At 49.5% G+C, this 14,279-nt stretch overlaps 2 protein-coding genes across 2 annotated transcripts; both read right to left on the reverse strand.

Moving 5' to 3' along the window:
* Positions 1-1,158: 1,158 nt before the first annotated feature.
* LOC119145889 (perilipin-2-like) lies at positions 1,159-2,538 on the reverse strand. Its single transcript, XM_037382678.1, has 2 exons — positions 2,462-2,538; positions 1,159-2,129 (listed from the first exon to the last, which is right to left on the reverse strand). Exon 2 carries the CDS (start codon positions 2,079-2,081, stop codon positions 1,170-1,172), a length of 912 nt encoding a protein of 303 aa, XP_037238575.1. The 5' UTR covers positions 2,082-2,129; positions 2,462-2,538; the 3' UTR covers positions 1,159-1,169.
* A 523-nt stretch (positions 2,539-3,061) lies between these two features.
* Positions 3,062-3,927, reverse strand: LOC119145890 (perilipin-3-like). Its single transcript, XM_037382679.1, has 2 exons — positions 3,854-3,927; positions 3,062-3,364 (listed from the first exon to the last, which is right to left on the reverse strand). The coding sequence occupies exons 1-2, from the start codon at positions 3,911-3,913 to the stop codon at positions 3,161-3,163; spliced, it is 264 nt and encodes an 87-aa protein (XP_037238576.1). The 5' UTR covers positions 3,914-3,927; the 3' UTR covers positions 3,062-3,160.
* Positions 3,928-14,279: the final 10,352 nt, after the last annotated feature.

A 14,279-nucleotide genomic window follows, 5' to 3' on the forward strand; every position in this document is an offset into this window, starting at 1 on the left:
AAAGAACTATGGAGCTTGTGGATATTTCGAGTGGCCTGATTCACAGCTTCTTGGATGTTGCTGGGGAGGCCTTGGATGCTGGCCTTCAGATTCTCATAAACAGGTTGTAGCTGCTGGGTGATGATACGCAGCATAGCTAGAGTCCGTGACTCTACCTGCTGGGAAAGAGATATAGCTCAGTTACTAGAGCAAACGAGATGTAAAACATCCACAAGAGGCCTGATTAAACATGCCCTCCTAGGGATACCTCTGGCTGGGAGGCAGTTTTAACTTGGTTTCCTTTGGGTTGGGTCAGGCTCCAGTCCACCCACAGCTGATGGAGCTTCTCCTGCCCGTCCAGGAGCTTCTGGCCAACCTCCTGTTTCACAGATTCAATCTGATCGGGAAAAATGAGAGGAACAGCTGTATTGCAAGCACACACAATCAGAGAAGCACAAGCGCTTCCCTCCCAGGGAGGGATCCAAGATGACAGGCAGCTGGTGCAGGATGGAGGGAGAGCTTCCATCTGGATAGTAGGGCAGGAAGACTACAAACAGAAGGAAAAAGAAAAAAAAGCATGTTTGTACCAGTTTTAATGCCAGCTGTAGTCGTGAGAGAGTATCCTGGGTGCTTTGCTTAATGCACTGCAGTTTGTTCAGGGAGTGCTGGTAGGCTCGGTGGCGGACTTTGTTAGAGAGGGAACCCAGACGCACAAAGTAACTCTGTTGCTGTTTCTGCTCCTCCACAGAAGCCATACAAAATCCCTCGACAGCGGTGGCCAGTTTACCTGGAGGAAACAAGAACAGAGATGCAGCTGTGCTCCACTCCCAGCTGTAAGGGAGGGGAAGAGGTAAGGTCACTCATTGAAAAACATAAGGCTGAAGCTTGCTGTGTAAACAGTAGAGGTTTGTAGTTGCTCAGGTATTAAAGGCAGGCTGGTCCCTGCTCAATGTGTTCTCTTCAGATAAACAGACTTGACAGATAGGTTGAAGTGTGCACCCACATATTTGCTTGTCTTGAGGCTTATGGGCAAGGGCCAGTTAGAAAATGCTTGATCTCTGTCCCATACCACGTGGCAAGCCAGTGTTGACAGACAGCCAACTTGGTGACAAATTCAGAGCTACCTGTCTACTTCAGAAGAGGAATCTTGCAGTGTCAGGTGCTCTAGTCATGTGGGAAAGGATTTGTGTTTACAACTGCCAGCTAAGCATTTTCTCACCTAGTTCCTCCTCTGTCATTGGGAGGTAGTGATCCACCAGATCTTCTGATATACCCAGGACAGATCCCACACCACCTGCCACTGCTTGGCTCACTGCCTTGGCTTTGCTCATGCTGTTGGTCACCACTGAATTAGTCATCTCCACACTCTCTTGGATAGCTTCTCTGCTCTGCTCCAAGGCTGTATTTATTTTGCTAGTAATGGTGCCATATGCAGCATCCAGAGCTGTAGTGACTGTAGAAGTGACCATTGATTTGGTCTTCTCAACACCATCTTGAACAGCCCCTTTCGTTAGGTCCATTGCTTCAGTCACTGTGTTGGTCACAAGATCCTTTGCACCCTGGGCAGCCCCTACAGCAGCAGTAATAGTAGAAGCGACTGCAGACTTGGTCAGTCCAACACTGTCCTCCACAATGTGTTTACCGAGGTCTACTGCCTCGGTCACCTTGTTAGTCACGAGGTCCTTGGCACCCTGGGCAGCCTCTACAGCACTGACAATAGTAGAAGCGACTGCAGACTTGGTCAGTCCAACACTGTCCTCCACAATGTGTTTACTGAGGTCCACTGCCTCGGTCACCTTGTTAGTCACGAGGTCCTTGGCACCCTGGGCAGCCTCTACAGCACTGACAATAGTAGAAGCGACTGCAGACTTGGTCAGTCCAACACTGTCCTCCACAATGTGTTTACTGAGGTCCACTGCCTCGGTCACCTTGTTAGTCACGAGGTCCTTGGCACCCTGGGCAGCCCCCACAGCACTGTTAACAGTGGAGGTGACCATTGACCTGGTCATCTTGACACTGTCACCAACAACATTTTTAGTTAGGTCCACAGCTTCAGTCACTTTATCAGCCATTGCTTCTTTTGCCTCACAGGCAGCATCCATAGCAGATGTCACTTTGGTGGAAACCAGCTGCTTGGTGTCAGAGATTACCTACAACAGGCAGAAGCAGAGAAAAGTATTTCTTTCCCTGAAATAGATTTTGCCTCCCTAAAGTAGCTTTTACATATGATTAAGTTACATTTGCAGTCTTGTGAGAGAGCTGGGGAAGTCAGTACACCTATGTTTACATGGACATGTTCACTTCCACATGCTGAAGGCATCTCTCCAGCTTTCATCAGCTAGCAGTGCCTCCTCCAGCCCATACCAGGGACTGACCTGACAAAGCAGTGCTGCTGAAGTTTATTTCTGCATATTCTTCTGTACTTGTAACAATTCCATCAAGCAAGAGATCAAGTCATAGCTTCCCCAGGCTTTTACTTTACCTTATCTGCTGGCTGTTGAAGAAAAGGCAAGTTCTCTTCCAGCTGATCCAGTCCTTTACAGGCATATTCATTTACAAGTGCAACTAGAAAAGACAACAGGTACCAGTTTATTCTTCAGTTTAGAGAGGGGTTTTTGACCCTACAATAGCCAATTCAGAATGCACTCACGAAAGCAAGCCAAAGAAAATAATCACCATTTTGGGGTGAGGGGTCTTGTTAAAAAGTGAACAGACCCTACAACGTGACAGGTTCGAGTAGTCTCCATTTTGCTTCTCCAGTTTTCTAGCTGTTGGCAGTACGTTGCTCCACTGGAGCGCAATACTTGTCCCTGCAGGGCAGGGCAGTTTGTTTAAAGGGTTGAAAAGTGTTGGGATGGGAGACTGAGCTATGTCCAAGACGGGCACTGCTAATACCAGTTGGGATGCTCATAACTTGGAGTGATACAGGAGAAAGCAGGGAGTTTTTGTTTAGTGACTTAAAGCAACCACAGACAAACAGCCAGACTTTGTTTCTGCTCATAATGGTTTCATATCCATGAAATTCAGTAGGTTCATTGAGCAGCTGGGAGGTGCTGAGTGGAAGACTTGGTGCTACAATTAATTACAACAGTGTGCTATAGGAGATGGATATCACCCAACAGGCACATGAAACTCCCTCCACACCTATTCCTCTAGCGTAGACAGGGTCACCCCAGCCTCCTCACTTACTTTGTGGCTCAAATTGGTTCAGGATGGGCTGTGCCCCACCAACCACGCTACCTACTGCAACAGCAGCCACAGTCTCAGCCACATTGCAGACACCACTGAGGTAAGGATGGGTCTCCTTGGTATAGTTGTAGGCAGACGAGACCAGGTTAAATGCAGAGTTGAGCAAGGGCAAGCTGGTTACCCGATTGACAGCACTCTAAAACCCAAAAGAATAAGTGACATTAGAGACCCAGCCTTAAGCTGCTGAGCGAATACAAGCCATGTGTCTATCCTGAAAGGTCCTAAGCCGGCATCCAGTCCATCTTCCTCATCCTTCTTAAACTCAGTTGAAGACTCAAAGACTACTAGGACATCAGTGACAAGACAGGATTAAAAGTTCAGGCTCTGAGCTCACAAATTCTGAGTCAAACCAGGTTTCAGCACCAACCCCTGATGTGGAAATAGGACCTATAACAGCTCATGTTTCAGAATTATTTGCATTATTTGAGCCAGCCCTGAAGTTTTCTCTTAAGCAAAAAAGTTAGTTCTGTACTAACCAAGTTTAGATTTAGCCACAGTTTCATATGGTTAATCTTTCTGTTACTCCCAGCCTGGTTTTGAGGCACTGGGAGTTAGTTTACCAGTGTATCTGTCATGAGGTAGTTTAACTGCTGCATGTTAGAGCAGTAGCTGCCCTGGCACCTACCACTTGCTGCTGTTCCTCAGCCTTCAGCACATCTTTCTTTGTGCTCTTTTCTGATGCCATGCTGAATTCAACCGCAGCTGAAAGGAAAACCAAGAGTATAACAGCACAAGCACAACTTGATTTCCTCCAGTGGAATTCAAGTCCTAGCAAAACTGGTGAAAAATCAGAGGGCAACAAAGTTGGGATCCATCATTCCACATGTCCCGAGAACATTATTGTAGCAGCACTAATCTTTCTTGCAAGGGTGTGAAGACATTGGAAAGGCTGCATGATTTATGATGTGCAAGTATTTATGTAGGGCAAAGACTGTACTCAGTCACCTCCCTCAATCCCTGAACAGCCAAATACATTAAGCTAAATCATCATCCTACTTATTTTGTTGCTGGTAACATGTGACTAGCTTCAGAGTTGCAGGTTGGAAGTGGGTGAGAACTATCTTATCTGTTATGCATTTTCTGTGCGGTGGGCTGATCCTGGCTGGAGACCAAGTGCCCACCACAGCCACTCACTCCCCTCCTCAGCTGGACAGGGGAGAGAAAATAGAATGAAAGGCTTCTGGGTCAAGATAAGGACAGGGAGAGATTATTCACCAATTACCATCACAGGCCAAACAGACTTGACTTGGGGAAAATTACATTTATTACCAGAGTAGGGCAATAAGAAACAAAACCAAATCTTAAACCACCTTCCCTCCCTTCTTCCCAGGCTTAACTTCACTCCTGATTTCTCCATCTCCTCCCCCTGGGCAGGGCAGCACAGGGGGGACAGGGAATGGGGGCTGCGGCCAGTTCATCACACAGTCTCTGCTGCTCCTCTCCTCCCTCCTCAGGAGGACCTCTCACACTCTTCCCCTGCTCCAGCCTGGGGTCTCTCCCACAGGAGACATTGCTCCACAAAATGCTCCAGCTTGGGTCCCTCAAACGGGGTGCAGTCCCTCAGGCACACACTGCTCCAGCATGGGTCCCCTGCAAGGTCACAAGTCCTGCCAGAAAATCTGCTCCAGCCAGGGCTCCCCACAGGGCTACAGGTCCTGCCAGGAGCCCCTGCTTTGGTGTGGGGTCCTCCAGGGGCTGCAGGTGGGTGTCGGCTCCACCGTGGACCTCCATGGGCTGAGGGGGACAGTCTGCTTCACCACAGGCTGCCAGGGAACCTAGCTGGAGCACATCCATCATTCTGCACGGGCTTATGGGCTCAGCCTTGGCCAGCGGCAGGTCCATCTTGGAGCCAGCTGGCGTTGGCTTCATCAGACATAGGAGAAGCTTTAGCAGCTTCTCACAGAAGCCACCCCTGCAGCCCCCCTGCCCCCAAAACCTGGCCTTGCAAGGCCAGTACACTCTGCTACAGATACTTCTGTTCAGCTTCCCACTGCAGGGGCTCTTTGCTGGCCAGGGGGCACTTGAAGGAAAGACACACCCTGCAGAAGCAGGGCTCATGGTGGAATCCCTGAATGGTGTCTCACTCAGTCATGACAGATTACTGTCCTCCTAACAAGCCCTGCTGAAATGCAGCTGCAGCAGGTCTTGTTATGTCAGTACTATAAGTAATTGTTTAAATTTTCAAAATGTGGCAAGCTCAAACAGTTTAATAATTGAGTTTAAAACCAGAAATATTTATTTTGAAAAAAAACTGTCTGAAATTGCGTAATACCCTTTCAGGGGGAAAAGCCCTCAGATTTCCCCCACTTCTTTTGAAGTAGGGATGGGTTTTACAGTGGCTTAGTTTTCCTCTTTGGCGGGTGGGTGGGGTCAGGGGAAAGACTGTCAGGACTTCAGCTCCCCTCCAGAAAGGTGTCAGGGCCAGAGACACTGAAACAGCAATAAGCATACTTTACTTTCTTGAAAACCTTCAGTGTTCATAGCCCCCTTTCCTCTGGAATATCCTTTGCAAAGGACATTAAGATTGAGTCATTTTAGACTTCTCCTCCTATACCTGTGTTCATAGTGGGTGACTTATCGGCTTCCCCACCACCACTGCCAACTCCACAGTCTCACAGCTCTGGGAAGGATAAGGAAATCCTTTGAAGTTTTTCTAGAAGAGTGAGCCAGGTTTCTCAGCTGCAGCATTCTGATGGCTACCTTGCCACTTGCAGTCCCATCCTACTGAGCAGCTAGGCAGGAAATCTCTCCTCACTTCCTGTGAAACCAAGTCTCAGAAGTATTTTCATTACATAATGGGATTAAAAAGGTTCAAGTATAAGAATTGGGCAATATCTTGAACATGTATTGGCTTCCCCAGCATAGACCTAGGTTGGTATCTGGACACCCCAGTGTCATGCGATAAATCCAGGATTACTTCTGAGCCTTAGTCAGGCACAGCAGGGATTTCAGCATTTTGCTCTTCAGTGCAGCATCTGCTTTTCTTTCTTTTGCTGGTTAATTCCTATTCTTAGAATTGCTGTGGCATTTTCCAATGGAAAACACCCCAAACCAAAATTCCTTACAAACTAGATTCTCAGGCCAAGCACTGCTCCAGGCACACTGGTGGACTCTACCCAAGAAAAAAAAAAAGAAAACCTTGCCATCTGATTTGTGACAGAGACTATTGTCTTGTTTCTTGTGCTCGGTTTTTATTTTGCTGTGGAAACAGGAACAGAGAGCGGGGGAAGAAGTAGCGAAACAAGCATTCGTTAGCCCTGGAGTGACTATGGCTAGAGCTAAGGGAGACATCTCAGGAGGTAGCTTGGCAGGATGTCAAGTATTGCTGCATTAATCATGTAATTAGTCAGCATTTCAGTGAGATCCAAGCAAGGCAGAGATATGGAGTGCTAAATATCTACAGCAGAAGTTGTCAAAAAAGTTAGGACATCCAGCCTCTCAAGTGAGGAGCCCAGAGCCAGCACTCTTGTGAGAGCCACCCTGCCCAGGGGCTGCCTAATTAACAGCACAGCAAAAATACAGCTTAACTTTATTCGTCTTGGGAGAGCTCCTAAAGAAGTGCTCCAAACAAAAGCAGGGTTTGAACATAAGGCCTCAGTCCCAAAGTCCACAGCATTTGTTCAGTTAGTGGTTATTCTTCTTGCTGTGCTTTAGGGCAAGTTTACTGGTTTATTTGAAGCCAAATAGGCTGAACCAGTCTGCAGCCCTGTCACAGGGCAAAGCACAGCTATTTCAACACCATTACAAACAACCCCCTTGGCTCAGTTATTTTTCTTCTAGACAGGTGGGAAAAACCTCAGACTGCAGAGTGTCTTGCTGGCCTTGCTGTCAGGGTTAGCAGAGAGACACTGCAGCAAAAAAACCAACAACAAAAATACTCTAGCTGCTGGCATAAGTCAGGAGTAACGTCTTCACTGATGTAAGAACCAGTACAAGGTTAGAATCAACCTCTGAAGCACTAGGAGCCCATCTTAATTTTGGATGCAACTGTGTCAGTGACAATCCTTGCAGCACAATCATGTTAGGACGTGATTTGTTCTTCTCTGTGTAGGAGGAATTGGAGTATGTTGCAATGCCAGTATTTGTGGCACTGGCAAGTCTTCGTGAGCCCACAGCATGGTTTTATTTTCTTTGCCCTGCAAAAGTGCTGAGCAGACCTTGATTTGCTTCAGAGATTGCAGGAAAGCACACCGCGTAGCAATGCTGGGTCAGTTTCAAAATCTTTTGGAGAAAGGCACAGCTTCAGGCCAGGTTAGTTGCAAGTGGGAGTCCCAGCAGGCAGAGCCCACGCATGGAAACCACCAGGCAGAAGAGCAAGAACAGCATTACAGTTTGCTTTGTATGAAAACAATGATCAGATGATTTCATACCATTGCGACATCAGAAATACTAAGTCACTGCTGGAGAAAGTTCTTGAAACAGGTAGTTTCAGAAAGATGAAACTCTTCAGTGCACATTTCTAGCATGGCACAATAACACAACTGCTGATTATTGCCCAATCTGGCACAAGTCTGAACTCAGTGAAACAGCCAGGGCATCGGCCCCAGAACTGTCAAGCTGTTACCTGTTCTCCCTGCCTCAGCCAGCCTGTCACAGCCAGCACAACATGCTAGCCTGACAGAGCTGTACTCTCCTGCTGGGGTAAAACACCTCCCTTGATTTCCATCACTGACAACAACCATAAAGCTAATTCTTTAACTTGCGTAAGGTTTTAATTTTTCCTGTGGGAATAAACTTTGCTCCATGAAGATGGCCCACTGATACGTTGTCCTGCAGACGTAGAGGTAGGATCTTGGTGTTCAGGAAGCTTTTCTCCCTTCTAAATGTCTTTTACCTTGGGAAGACAGATGGAGCTATAGCTAGGATGCCTGGTTCAGTAGCCTAACTAGCAATTCCTTAATGACCATTTAGGAAAACAAAGCTAAATTTAGTGCTTTAGATAGAAGCAGGGAGGGCCAATCACAGGAGAGGCATTAATTTGTGGTTGAAGTAGTTATTTACATTCTTTTCAAGATTTGCCACCGATACCCCAGTTACCATGAACTGTCAGCAGGACTGGGTCACTGGGTGCCTGCTGCAGCGGGGAATGGCACTGCCCGTCACCCAGGGAGTCGCTTGCAAGTGCTCCGAGGGCAGAGTTAGCTTTAGGAGGAGGATCTGATTGTTTTCAGCTTGGACCTTAAGACACTACTTTCAAAATTGCTGGCAGAGGTGCCCATCTAGCCTTTCTGGAGAAGCCATCAGCATTAGGGAATCTCAAAGACTAAAGCCACTTTTGCAGGTGGAGGCAGGTTTCCCCCCCGCTCCCCACTTCCAAAGGAAGTTAAGCACCACAGCCAATGGCTGTTACCAGCTCAGTAATTCCTTGGGACAGTGAGTGTATAAACTATCCAAACTACTGGAATTTGGAGATTTTAGGAAAGAGGGGAAGGAGTTTAATTAAAACAGCTTCTCAGCTTTCTAGTACTTTCCATTCACCAGTTTTTCCATGAGGACAGACTTCTTTTCAGCCAGAAGCTGCAACAAGCATGCTGCTTGCTCTTTGGCGTATATTTTATCTGGAAGTTTCAGCAGAACAAGCTTCAGTAATTTAAGTCCTTCACAGCCATGCACAGTTTCAGGTAGTCATGACCACATTTAAGAACCCTGCCAGTCTTGAGAAACACAAAGCCAGTTTGCCAAGTACTGCTGCCAGCAAGCTAGCAAAGCTGTGCGTGGCTGCAGCCTCCAACCCTACAGACACTGTGCTCTTGAGCAAGCAAGAGGTTACCTGGTCGCTCAGGCCACCCCCCTTTGTTAACACTATTATCATGCCCACACCAAACAGTCATGTGAAATAGCTACAGGCAGGTCTGGCAGCGCTGTCAACAGGAAGGGGATGCCCAGCTGATCCACCTGCCTCCCAAAGTACATACCGCTTCCCCTGGCATCAGCACACATCAGCGGTGGGGTCTGGGGTACATGGCACACACTGTCCCTGCACAGCTGCGTGGAGAGCCACCTCCTGTGGACCCCCCTGCCCAGCTTTGATCTTCAGCAGACAACAAGCAGAAAAGAGCTTTCAGACACATGCTCAGTCACAGATCAGAGACCCCTGGTGTTACCAAGATGTCATCTCAGGGCTAGGAATAAGCCTTTAGGGAAGGATTTGAAGCCTTTCAATTCTTCCCCAAGGCCCAGCAGATGCAGCAAGACATCAATTTTGGCTTCAAAAAGCCAAGAGACACCCCCCCCCTCATCCACAGATGGGGATAGCAGCAGAGCCATAGCACCGAGCTTTCCCTGGAGCTGGAGAAGCCCTAGGGGCACAGCTGGGGGAACACAGCCTCTCAGGAGGTAGGTTTGAGCCTCAGAGCTCCCTAGAGCAGGAGCCAAGGGCTTTTAAGGATGGAGCCCACCCTCCACCCACCGTCCCTGGGAGGGCTGCAAGGAGCCACCTGAGCCAAGAGGCTACCAAGCCCCCCCAGGAAGCAAGGGGCCACCTTGGGGAGTCCCCTCCTGGCCCCAATCCCACATCAGCCCCACATCGCTCCCCACCAGCCCTACCTTACCTGCCTCCTCTACTCCCCAGCGCTGACAGGACAGGCAATGCTGGGCCTCGCCCTGCTTAAATACCTGCAGGGCCTGATGGGCAGCTAGGGGAGCCAATCGGGACACTGCGAGTGCTGGCCTGGCCAGTGGGGAGCAGGTGGGAGGGGTGTGTGGGGTGAGGGAGGCAGGTGAGGGCCTGTGGGGCGCTGATGGCGGTGGGGTGGCAGTGCTGCTGTCTGCCCCCCCCGGGGGGCCAGGCCTGCCGGGGTCTCTCGGGGACCCTATCCCTCCAGCGCCTTGGCCCTGGGGCTGGGCCATGGGGTGCATTGCCCTGCAGCTGCCGTGGGCAGGGACGTGACCCCCAGCATGGTGGGGTGCGGGGGGGGACAGGCCCTGGAGGTCTGTGGGGATCTGCAGCTGTGAAATGGGCTCAGCCCATCAGCCTGCAGGCACCGCTCCTGTTGCCATTTGCATGCCCGTCCCTTCCTTCAGCTAAATCTCAGGGCTGGAAGGTCCTGCTTGCCACCATGGTGACCCGAAGGCGCTGCCTCGCTTCAGGGAGCTGGGGAGGCCTGGCCAGAGAGCGAGCCAGCCGTTCCTCCAAGTGCTGCAGCAAAGGCGCAGGGGGCCTGTGCTGCCGGCGACATGGCTTCCAGCGTGGGCCTTGCCTGTCGTCTGCAGCGGCATGTGAAACGCGTCAGCCCGGGTTTAGCCGTAGCACTGGAGCAGTGTGGAAGGAGGGTGCTGGGGCAGGGGATCTGTCCCCTAGGTGGGCACGTGCAGGGCCAGCTGCTGCTCGGCTTCTTCCAAAGAGCGGCTGCGTGAGCAGCGAGTGGCACGGTTGGAAAGTCCGTACGTGGGTGCTGGGGCTCAGCGCGCCAACTGCTGCAGGGCTGCTCCTGGCTTGGCAGCGCCGATGTTGTCAAGAAGTTCCAGAGAAGCAGGACGTGGGGTCTGTGATGTGAAAACATCACTAAGCTGTGATGTTTTCTTGGCAAATCTCTCTACCCTGCAGCATGGTTGCTGTAACTACTCAATGAGTAAGACATGCTCTCCTGCTCGCAGCCCTTGCCTGGCTACAGCAAATATGCGATGGTGAAACATGCTGCTTCTCAAGTTTGCTGTGATTTTCAAGATAGGAGTTGCCTTTTATTTTTATACTTGCAGAGGGCCCAGCAGTGCAGGACTGAGCCTGGGTGGGGGAAGTTTTGGCTTTTTAATAGCAATAAGAAACAATGACAATTGTAGTTAATGCTTTGCTTTTCCATCTGTGCTTGTTCACCTTCAGATCTCAAAACCTGGTTTGAAACCATCAATTAAGCTTCCTGTTGTCTGTTTTCAAGATCAGTGGGGGAGGAAACTGAGGCACAGGTAAGAATTATCTGAAGTCTTCTAAAGCTATTAAACTGATTGAGTCACCTTGTTTTTGGCCAGTGAACACAGGAGACCTTGGGTCTTATTTCTTTATTGCCCACAGTAAGCTGGGAAGGCACGGGGAGCAGGAGGTTGTCAATGGTTTTCGAAAATGTGCCGTTAAGCTGGCAAAAATGTAGACAATTATCACTTCTGAGCTTTGAGGTTAGAAGGAATCCCCCTCCTTACTTGAGTCAGACTTATCATGGAGTCCTTGGCGGAGGAGACCTCTGGAGTTCAGGTATTCCAACCTGCCGCTTGAGACAGGTCTATTAGCAGTGCCAGGTCAGGCCAGCCGTGGGCTTTGTCTAGCTGAGTCTTGAGATGTCCCAGGAATGGAGATCTTGCACAGCCTCTCTGGGTACTGGATCCAGTATTGTATGACACTCATAGTGAAGAAGCAGATCCTAATGTCCACTCTGAACTTGCCCAGCTACAAATTGTGGCTTTTGCCTCTTGCCTCAGTGCGCCTGCACCGCTGCAAAGATTTTTTTGTGCGTTTTGTCTGTGTGATGTAAACTTCATATTCAAGCATCACCTGGGAACCTTTTGTCTAACAAATTCCCTGGCAGCGTGTAATCTCTCCTTTGATCTCATTCCCTTCACAGGCTAAAGTGCAGTTTTGAAGTCTTCAGTGACTTCATCAAAGCTGATTAGTGGGTGTCACATGGTGGATTTTACAGGTTGTGATGTGTGTAGGGGTGAGAATGGATGTTCTTGTCTGTCCCCTGAAGATCTGATGAAATTATTTTTTATTGCAGGAACCAGGAATCAAGAAACTAGTCCTGTGCTTTTCTGAATGGTGGCATGTATATGGACAGCGGCTACATCCTCAAGTAGTGTCAATAATGCAAATTGTCAGTTAGTTTGTGGGTGTGAAGTGCCCAAGTAGGCCAGTTGCACTGGTGATGGTGAAAGTCTCATAGGTTGTATTGCATCACCTAAATGGGTGAAACGGCACTATCCACACGGTACACCTTCATGTGGCTTGTAATGTGGCACAGATGAATGTGAGCAAAGTGGCAAGTGGTTTGCATGGGATAACTGGTAATTATAATTTCCAAGAGGGTGTTTGATATCTAAAGTGTGGCTTTAGATACTAGGTCAAAATACCAATGTTTGGAGCTCCTACCCAGGGGTAGACCTGCCTGCAATGTCACAATACTGAAAATCTGGAGATTGCAATTTCAGAGCAAAGGTTTGCATGATCATTTCTGTGATTCTTCTTAATGTATAAACGCTGCATACTTAAAGCTGAGATAAAATCGGTTCTAAGAAGGTTGGTGGGTGTGAGAAGGGTGTAGGAGGAAGCAGAGAAATATGTTTGGGGAAGAGAAAGGGAGTTGTGTTGGCTGGAGTGAAGGAGCCCTGTGGCACTGGGCAGCACTTCCCACAAAAGGCAGCATCACATCAGGAACTGCAGCCTTTGTGCAAATGCTGCATTGTCAAGAGATGGGGCAGAATTCTTCTGGTGATCCCCAGGTATAACCCCCATCTCCTGTGCCAGGTGGCAGCCAGGAAGCCCCACTCCTCTGCAGCCCTGCTGCTAGCTTACAGCTCTTGTTCCAGCTGTGTGCTGGGTCTGCACGTGGATGAGGCCTCTCCAGCTGCATGCTTCTCAGTGGTCCCAGTCCTTTTTGGATTTCTGTTGAGCAGAAAGCATGCAGGTATGTGGAGGATTTGGAGGATCAGTCCCTTCCACTGTCAGGCACAGCTCCTTTCCCTGCTCTGCGGTGAGTCAGAGCTCAACATTGTCCCTTTGGGGACCAGAGGCCACATGTGACACTGAAGCACCCCATCTGCAAGTGTTCATCTGCTGCAACAGGAAACAGTTGATCTTCGCATTTACTCCATTAGTAACCTGCTGTGATCCCATGGTCACCTTCCCTGGGGCAGACACAGGCATGAGAAGAGATGATTCAAGGGTGAGGCATGGGTTGCTTTTATTTCTGTTCCTTGGTTAAGTCAAGCAAAGCCCTTGGGCTTCCAGTAAGCTGCCTGAGATGCTCTGGACTGCTGAGCTCAGGCATGCCTGCCTCCTTTAGGAGCTGCAGCGCAGCATTTCTGGAGCTCACTGAGGGGACACGTCAGCCTGTGAGCTTTGCGTTTCATTGCTGTGCAAAGTCCACAAGATGTTTGCTGACAGCCCCATCTCTCTCCACTGCCCGCAGACTCTGCTTTCTCATGTTCCAGTCTTCATCTCCTCCACCGTTTCCCCTTGCTAGGAGTGAGCAATCCTTGGAGTAGCAGTGGCAGAAATAGTTTCAGCTGGTCACATCAACTCAAAGAACTCTTTCGCCCTCATGCTCGAGCTTCCTGTCAGCCACACCAGTAGCTGGTGCTCATCATGGCAGTCTTGTCCAAGGCCACAGTCTAAAGGAACGTTGAGTGTCCTTGGGATGGTCCCACAGCACTGGGTGTCAGAACCAGAGCAGAGTGATGGAGGCAGGGCCATGGCAGAAGACGACTTCTTGCTGGATCCTGTCCTATGCTACCCATCTGTGAGTCACCAGTCTTTGCATGACAATTTCCAAAGGCAGCAGCCTTCAAAGTGCTATGGCCTTCTGAAAACCAAAAGCTTCAGACCAGCTCTTGTCTCCCAACCAACAACCCTGGTCTCTCCAAGTCTTCAAAGCACTTTCCTAGTTCAGGGCATGCTGCAGCTCTCTGCTGCCCTCACCCCGCATCAGCAGAAACAGAACTTGCCTGTCTCCTGCTGCCTGGCTGCCCATCTCACCTTAAGGTTTTCCCAGCTCCTGCTTCCCTTCCAGCAGCTTAAGGGCAGGTGGCAGCAGCTCAGGCAGGTTCCTGCTCTGAGCCCCAGCCGGCTTTGCCCTCACTGCAGGGCACAGCCTGATGGCTTCTTGGCTGCTCTCCCAGTCTTCCAGTTCACCTTTCTGCTGCTTTTCAGGCTGCAAGATGGTTTTCTACACACCCATCTGCTCCTCCCTCTATGCTGCACTCTTGCCTCATGCCTTAGGTAGAGGTAGGGTGTGTTAATATAATGCTGGTTGTTTTTTAATAGATGAGCAAGTGAATGTCATCTGGGCCTGCTAAGTGTCCTCTCCACCTCAGGCCGTTGCCAAGGCCCCTTCTCTGGCTTCCCC

The sequence above is a fragment of the Falco rusticolus genome, chromosome 4 (assembly GCF_015220075.1).
Source record: "Falco rusticolus isolate bFalRus1 chromosome 4, bFalRus1.pri, whole genome shotgun sequence".
NCBI lineage: Eukaryota > Metazoa > Chordata > Aves > Falconiformes > Falconidae > Falco > Falco rusticolus.